This window comes from Suricata suricatta, chromosome 1, assembly GCF_006229205.1.
Source record: "Suricata suricatta isolate VVHF042 chromosome 1, meerkat_22Aug2017_6uvM2_HiC, whole genome shotgun sequence".
NCBI lineage: Eukaryota > Metazoa > Chordata > Mammalia > Carnivora > Herpestidae > Suricata > Suricata suricatta.
The window spans coordinates 116,389,502-116,398,374 of NC_043700.1; the positions used below are offsets into that span (position 1 = coordinate 116,389,502).

General features: G+C 35.7%; 1 protein-coding gene across 7 annotated transcripts in view; it reads right to left on the reverse strand.

Annotated features, from left to right (window-relative positions):
- RAP1GDS1 (Rap1 GTPase-GDP dissociation stimulator 1) overlaps nt 1-8,867 on the reverse strand; it is a 170,994-nt gene extending 162,127 nt beyond the window's left edge. For all 7 annotated transcript variants that reach the window (XM_029942955.1, XM_029943009.1, XM_029942979.1 and 4 more), the window contains exon 1: nt 8,686-8,867. In XM_029942955.1, coding sequence (XP_029798815.1) covers nt 8,686-8,689 — 4 coding nt within the window. In that variant the 5' untranslated portion in view covers nt 8,690-8,867. The remainder of the gene's footprint in view (nt 1-8,685) is intronic.
- Nucleotides 8,868-8,873: the final 6 nt, after the last annotated feature.

Here is an 8,873-nt window from a genome sequence, read left to right on the forward strand (position 1 = left end):
TTTTCTATATATCTGTGCTCCTATTATGATGACAGAGTTGAGTAGGTGAGACAGAAACCATATGTAGCACTTTCTTCAGTTTACACTCTATTTGATGCACTACAAATTGTAGCGGCACAGTTATGGCTGTCCACTGTTTTAAGTACCATGTCTACTAACGTATCACAACATTTCACTTTGATCATCAAGTCAAAACAGGAAAATCATACTTCAAATGTCATACTTTTAAAGCATTTTAAATGGTATATGGATTACTTTGTTATTGAATTAGATAGCAAACTACTGTATCATGCAGTGACACTACAGCTATGCTAGAAATATACAGCACTGTATTACCAGACTAAGGATTCATCATATTCACAATTAATAGGAAAGTAACTGTCAGAGAAATTAGAAAACATAAAACACAATAGCTCAACACAGCCAAATTTCTTTTCAAAAGTATAAAATGAAAATGAAGCTGCAAATGAAGTAAGTTTCTGAGTGGCTAACATATTAACCAAGAATGGAAATCTGTTTACTCATGGTGAGCTAAATTGTGTTTCAACTACAAGAACCAAAGAAATATTTTGGGGGAGGGAGGGTAGGGGTGATTTGTTTGAGATAGCCATTCTCTGATGATAGGGACTTGAAGAGGTGAGGATACTGAGAGCAGTATAAATATTCAACTAAAAAATATGGCAAATGATTTTGAAGGGTTTTTCTTGGTTCTCAATGATGTGACCTATATTAGTGATACTGGTTAATGTTATTTGTGAAACGACTGAGGCCGAGTATGAAGTAATTAAAGAATTAGCCTCTATGAAGAGTCTGCACAGAACGATAGGCAAGAATATTTTCCAAGTTGAGAAAATATTAATTCAGTACAACCTGAAGTGGAATCTGCTAAGATGTGTTCAAATGATGATGGTAAAAATGTGAAGAAAAGTAAAAGGCTTAGCTGAACAAACTGTAAGTTTGTGAAAATGTAAGGTGGTTAAAGCCTATCATTATTCATTATATTATTCATTGGCAGGCATTTTATGAGGAAGATATCTCAAATTATCATGTACAATTGAACAAGTAGTATCAACTTCATTCACTCTCACAGATTTAACCACTGTCAGTTCTGTGTACTTTGATAAGAATTAGAAGCCAAATATCCTGACTTGCTTTGTCACATGGCAGTTTAATCACTTAGCAATGGTAGAATTTTATTGTGATTTTTTTAGCACAAAGGTAATAATGCAGGGTGCCTGGGTGGCTAGGTAGGTTACATGTGACTCTTGATTTCCACTCAGATTGAGCCCCACACTGGGGCTGCTTTGGATTCTCTCTCTGGCCACCCGTTGCCAACCCCCTCCCCCTCGCTCATGCACACACATGCATATTCTCTCTCTCTCTCTCTCTTTCTCTCTCAGAATCAGTAAAATATTTTTTTAAGTGAGAATGAAATATCCAGAAAGAAGAAATGCCACTATTATCAAACAATGAATGCCTCTGGAAATTAGATTTTGCTGCAGATTTGCTGTTTCCTGGAATTTGACCTGAAAATCAAGGCAAAATTGTGCTTATAAGGGAAACTTAAACTATGCTAAGTCATTTTGAAAACATTGTTGGAGACACCAGTAATGATCAATTTGCTATATACACTTCTTGTGCTGTTAAATGTTATAAAATAAGATCTCCATTCATATACAAATTTGCAAGATATATGTTGCAAGTTCAAACTATTGTTGCATCACTGTTTTTCAGACCTCCTTTCATATGCAAACAAAACTTCTATACATCAAAATCCATTTAACTAAGCAACAGAGTTTCTACCTTTCTATTACAAGTGATTAATCTGCAATGTAGTAGCATGCTAATAATCTAAAAGATTCTATAATTCCTCCCATAGAAGGAATTCATTCCTTAGAAATGAATATTTTCATATACCCATGGACTGACAGCAGCATTTGGCAGTACCTATCTGTGTAAAAACATGTTTCAAAGACAAAATCCATAAAATCGCATTACAGATCTGCATTCACTAATATACATCTGGATCAATTTTGATCATAGGGTAACTATGAATCCATTTTAAGTGAAATCCTATCTCAAAAACAGAATTATAGTATTTTCATCGGTAGACCTATATTGCAATAACTTATGTCCAGTTAAAGTTGTATTTTGAATCCAGTCAATAAAATAGTTGTGGATATTTGTATTCTCTCATCATATATATTTTCTCTCTTATCTTTGATTTTTGCCTCGGCCTATAAAGCTTAAAATACTTACCATCTGGCCCTTTATATAAAAAGTTTGTAGACCTATGCTCTCTGGTGATGCTATTGAAAGTGCAGCATCATCTGCCAATGTCTTGACAATGCAAATTCTCAGCCTACCCAACACCTACTTATCAAAATTTCTGAGGGTGGGCCTAGAAATTTCTTTTTTTTAACAAATGCTACAGGATTCTTAAGCAAGCCAGAGTTTGAGAATCACTGCTCTAAAACAAGATTTTAGAGACTCAGTTCTCTCCCTCTGGATAAATTTAATTCTTTGAATCAGTAAAATGGGGATAGTATCACCCACTTCATAGAATTGTTTAAAAGATTAAAATTAAATTTAAAAAATGAGAAAATGTAAGGCTTAAAATAACCGTTATGAATAATTCCTAATAGTAATAAATGGTAATGATTACTCCAGTGGTATACCATAAAACCCTTGTATCAGCCCATGAGAGATGATAATTAATTTTTTAGGAATTTTATAAGACAATTACTAAAACTATCATAATTGAAAATTAAATTTTATAAACTTAAATAAGTTATATTAAAACAAAGGTATTACTACTGACAACTCATTACTACTTAATTATTTTATACATTTTACTACTTCTGTGCTCATAAGGTTATTATATCTATATGGTGGATCTACTGTATAATGGTGTGCTACATTTCATCTCTTCCCAACTATGCATTCACAGGATATCAACAACCACCACAAATCAGGGCTTTTTTGGAGAAGGGTTTTTGGTTAAACATTAACCATCATGCCACTAGTTATCATTATTAAAAATTACACAATGAGTTTGCTTTTAAACTCAGTGAGTTTGAATTAACTACACATGTAGAGATGTCTAATAATCTCCTAGATAAAAAGACAGCCAAGACATAGACATATATATAGGCCCTAACAGGATACATAGTAGTTAAAATCATAAATATGTATAAAATTAAGCAAAAACAGTCTTTAAAGAAGATGCCAGATATAAACAAAATTAATTTTGTGTAAAAAATGTTAGAAGGCCTTTGGAGTTTGTAAGCATCGCCTATCATTGCTAGCAGCTCAATTTACTTCCATTTATCACTATCTGAATCCTTACTTTTAATGCCTAGAATGCTTCTAGCAACAAAAGTTGTATAAATGGATGTACTGAGAGAAGACATTACTCTATAATTTGAGTCCACATCTTAACCAGCACGAGTAATGGTATTTTAGGCCATCTAGTTAGACAAAGCTAATAGGTTGGTTCAAATCCTGAGGTGCTACCTCAAGTAGACATTACTCTTTGAACACTAAAGAAAAATGAATTATATAAGGATGATTATACCATATTTGAGATATCAATGATACTGATCACATTTCAAAGAATCATCAGATTGTATAACCAAAATAGACTTTATAACCTATTCTGTTATCTTCATTTATTATTGCTCTTCACTCCACAAGAAAGAACTATTTGCCAAGTTAAATGCCTATGAAAGTACGTTAAATTAAGTGTTATCTGAGTATGATTATCTAAAACTAACATGAAGTTCCCAAAGGATTAGCTCTTCTTTCTCCACTCTTCCTGTTTATGAGTGTTAAAATTTTGAGTAATTCCTATGGCTGTTACTGGTGCCACCAATAATGCCAGAATTGCCAAGTTCAAATTTAGGTGAACTGGAATCTCTAAAAAGGAAAACCACACTACTTCCCCAAAGGCAGCTAGAAGCTCCAACATTCCACTGTGAAAGTTAAAACCTACAGTTCACAAAATGAATTAGGACTATTAAAACTTCCAAATCATAGCACTAGAGACTTCAGAATATGACTCTACCAAAGCTAATGAATTCAGTCCTCTCATATGTTAAAAAAAAAAAAACAGACATATACAACATAAGAAAAATTATTGAACTAGTCAATCTGCCATCTATTTTATTATTTAAAATAATAAATGTTAGTGATTACCAGTTTACAAAAAAAAATTTATCACTCTACAAAGAAGAAGAAAGAAGTAAAAGTGCTAATTTTTACTATTTATCTTGAAACCATTCCTGGACTTAGAAATACAAGAGAGAAAAAAAGAAAGACTTATCTATAAAGCTAATACAAATTTATAGAGAAAAACAAAACTCCAGGAATTGAGAGTATAATTAAAGGCATACATGTAACTAGAGAAATCCAAAATTCACAAAGACTAATAGTAAATAAAGTGATAAAACCATTCATCAGTGAAGAGTACACTTTATATAAAATGTCACGTGAAATTACAAACCTTTTCTAAGCTCACTCTGTATGACAGATATTGCAAACATAAAAAGCATACTATACTAAGACACAATGACATAAAAAGTGGAATGTCAACGAAATCTGATGCACTATGATGAGATAACAAATTATTCTCAGGCAAGAAAATAGCATGTGTCTTTCCATGTAAAGTGCAACATTTAAAAAATGTTTTTAAAAACCTGTGTTTACTTACAGACTTTAAACAGGTCAAGAATTCAAGGACATGAATACATTGGAAAGTCTTAATTCCACTTACTATCCAGTTAGCCTCTACACCTGACTTCCATACCTAGCATGCCTCCTAAAGTTGCTTTTTAGAAAATATACTAGGTAATATCCTAACCAAACCACATCAACACAGATCCTTTTCTCAGTCTTCACCACTGTTCTGAAGCAACAGCCATTATTGACCATTCTTTAATGAAACCAACCACATGCCGCTTCGAGTCTTTCAAGTCCTATGTCTCTTGAGTGTCAAAAATCATTTCATTCCTCTTCCCTAACAATGGGTCATTCTTTAAGATTCTTACATTGGACAAATTATCTTCTTTCTCTCTGTTGCCTCTCAGCCTCCTACCTAACTTGAAATATCATCTCAGGATATTTATGGATAACTTCCAGATCTCTAGTTCAAAATCCTCTCTTAAGAGTTAAAATAACTGTTCGTTAAATTTTTTTTTTTTAATCTAGTTTCAGTCAGTCAACAAATGGTTACTGCATGGCTACTATGTGTCAGACACTAGTGTTAAAAATGTATTGAAAACCTAGTATAAGAGTCCCTGTCATCAATGAACAGAGAATTTAAATGGCACACTAAACAGTCCAATTTACCAGGTCCAAAACTAATGATTCATGTAGCCTCTTCTAAAGGATTAAATACATATTAGTAATTTTGCATTCTCTTTATTGCCCAGGTGATACTATATAACTTCTTTCTCAATTCCGTATTCAGTTGGCAAGTAAATCCTATTCTTTATTCACAATATTCTATTCCAAGTTCAGACCAGTAAATATTTTCACCCAAACTCCAAAAATCATCTTCTGAAGTGTTCTTTTTTTTAATCTAATCTACTTGATCCATCACTTAACTACAGAAATAATGTTTTCATAGTCCCTCAATTGACAAGTCAAAGTCCAAAAACTTCAATTTGGCATTTAAGGTCCTCCATTATCTGGTCTTTACCTAGTAATATTTTTTCATCTCTGACACACACTCTTACCTTACCTTTTGTTCCAGTCAAACATAGTTATTTAACCATATCCTGAAACTCCTTGAGTGTTCCCTCTATATCTTCATTTATGCCATTTCTCTCCCCCCAACCCACAACCTGATTAATAGTCTCCAACTATTTTTATCTTTCAGAAGCTTAAAGGTTTGTTTCAAATAACATCATTTTTCTAAAACGTTTCTCCATGTGCTGAATCTATAACACATGCAAAGTTCTTTTATATCACTTATACCTTATTTCTATTATAGCTATTTGTGTATGTACCATATCATTCCTGTCAAGAGTATATGCAACTTGAAGTAGAATGTCTTATTCATCTCTTTCCTCCCACAGTACATTATATATGGTTGATATTTAATAAATATTAATACATGTTGAATTTATATTAAAATGTATACATGAAATAATAGCCATGGCCCATAACATTATATAGGAAGTTTCCTTCACTTTCTTACAGGGAAAAATCACTGCCATGAGAATATTTTTAAAAATCACCTTATTTATTTTTTGAAAAGACCTTAAAAAGCGATTTTTTTCCTACCATTAATCAAGATACCTCTTATGTATACACGAATTGTTATAACTTCCTTGGTTCAGAATATGAAATTGCTTTCCAAGTTTTCAATTTTACATTCTTGTATGTACCTAGTGATCATACACCAAATCACCTTACCACTGAGAACAGCAGTGCAGAAGGAAATGGCTTTCCTGGAGGCTATTCCAAAACCTTTACCTCTGAGACAACCCAACTTTCTTTTTCCTTTTTCCTTTTCTTTTTTTTTTTTTTTTTTTTTAGCAAGAGAAGAGTAGTCATTGTATAATTATACTTTTTTGTCTCCATTTCCTCCAAGCCTCCATGATAGTCTACCAACTTGAATGTTTGTTCAAAATTAATCCTTTCAGGTTCACAAACTAAAAATAATAGATAGGTTTTAATTTCAACAATGAATTAATAAGATTTACTGAATATCTACTATGTGGAAAGCACTGGGGGGGTACACAAAAATTAATAAGACATAGTTTTCATCTTCTGGAACTCACGACTAAATGCTAAACACACACACATAAACAACTCCATTATAAGGCAGATTATGTAAGTGCTAAAAAGCCTCCAACAAGGTACAGAGTGCTATGAGAGACTGACTTAATCAGAGTATCTGAGAAGCCCTAGATAAGAGGTTTCTATCTGGCCATTCTTTGAAATCAAGCAATAACATTCAAGATTTTCAAGATTAATTATTTTTAACTAAATAATTTTATTTAAGTATTTTTATTCATAAGTATTGCATTAGAATTGAATTTTTCCTACTGAAAAGATTCTGACTCATCATGGAAGTTAAAATTTTATTTAAATGGATTTTGTAGCTCACCATGGAACATGGGCAAATGTATTTTACAGGACAAACTTGTGACCTACAATTGAGTAAATTTTTGAATGTTCAAGGAAAATTCACAATGTGTCCAATAATCTGAGTTAATATTTATTTAAAATTCTCCTCCTAGAGAAAAGCTAAGTATATATGAGCCACCCAATTTTACATAAGTTTGTTCACCATACCAAGAGCACATTAAAAGGGGAAAAAAACTAAACTGAAAATAAAATTCAGGGCTCTAGATCCATTTTTCATTCACATCACTTCCTGCAACACTAGCCTCTTCCCAATATATGGCCAAAAGTCTGACACAGAGCTTGGAGCATTTGCTTTCCTAGTTAGCTTCATCGACACCATTTCTAGATTTAGATACTTCCTTGAAGATTCTGAGTTGCCACCACCTAACTGTAGACGTGTTGAGCACTGTATTGACAGATCAAAGAACCACACTCATTTTAGGCTTAAAATAACCTTCACAGAAGGGGTAGGAAAATCCGAGTTGACAGATGCCAATGGAGCACATTTTAAAAAGAGGAAATTATGATAGCAGTGGAAGCAAACTGGGAACATGTAGCGGTATGGTATTCCAAATTGATACCATTAAAAAAAATAATTACAGAATTCATCAGACGTGTTTTAATTACTGACCTTAATACTTAAGCAATATTTTATGAAAAAATTTTAAGATAAATTATATGTAGTTTTAGAAAATACATTTGCTTTTTAATATCTCATCCAAAACAATCTCTTGAGATTAACCAGACATGCAAAGGAACTAAACTCATTATGTAGATCTGGTCAGGCTAAACTGGGAACGAATAACTAACATGTTAAGTTCGGTAACATGTTACAGGGTGCGTTTCCTCCTACGGTAGACAGGCGAAGGGACCAAGAAAATGGGCTGAGCACAAGAATATTGCACACTGTAGTCACCCAACACTAATTCACCAGCTAGCGGCTCTGTGCATCCTTCCTCACGTTCCTCGTGGCCTCTGACAAGTCATCCTTTCCACCTATGAGGCTGTCCGTTCCCCCCATCAAAAATAATTTCCGTGCAGGCTGTACAATCGCCCTGACAAACTACTTGCTCGCACTTCCCCGCCTCGGGATGAACAGTCCCCAAGATGGGGAAAGGTCGCTCTGACAGGGAAGTTACACGAAGTGGTCTCTGGCGGTCCGACCGAGCCTCCAGCCCAGCAGACCCCGGGGAAAGGAAGCGGGTGGCCTCCGGAGATAAGGGGATGGGGCAGGCAGAGGATGCTAGCCCGCGAGGCAGGCTCCGCGGTGCCCGGGCACCGGCTCGGGCAGGAAGAATGGAGGAGGGGAGGCGAGGCAGCGAGGTGCCCGAGAGCCCCGGCCCGACCCCACCCCGCGCTCGGGACCCTCCCAGCTCGGGGACCGGCGTGCGTTCCGCGTGCGCCGCGTCTCCTCGGAGGAAGAGCCACTGTATTACACCCGTGGATTTGAGAAATCTGGCAACTTTGCGCGAGAAATGCTTCCCACCCTGCAACACGCCGAGAAAGAGAAAAATGTCAGGCGATGACGGGGGAGGAAGGATGACTTACCCATGTTCCTCCCAAAGGGTGAGGAGCCAACAGGGCGAGGCGAAGGTCTCCGGTGCGGGCAGCGCGGCGCTGTGTCCTCCCTCTACCTCAGTCTCTCCCGCAGCCAGGGAGGGACCCGCGGGGGGCGGCCGCCGGGGAGGAGCAGCTGGTGCTGCTGCTGCTGCTGCTGCTGCAGGCGGCGCGGCCGC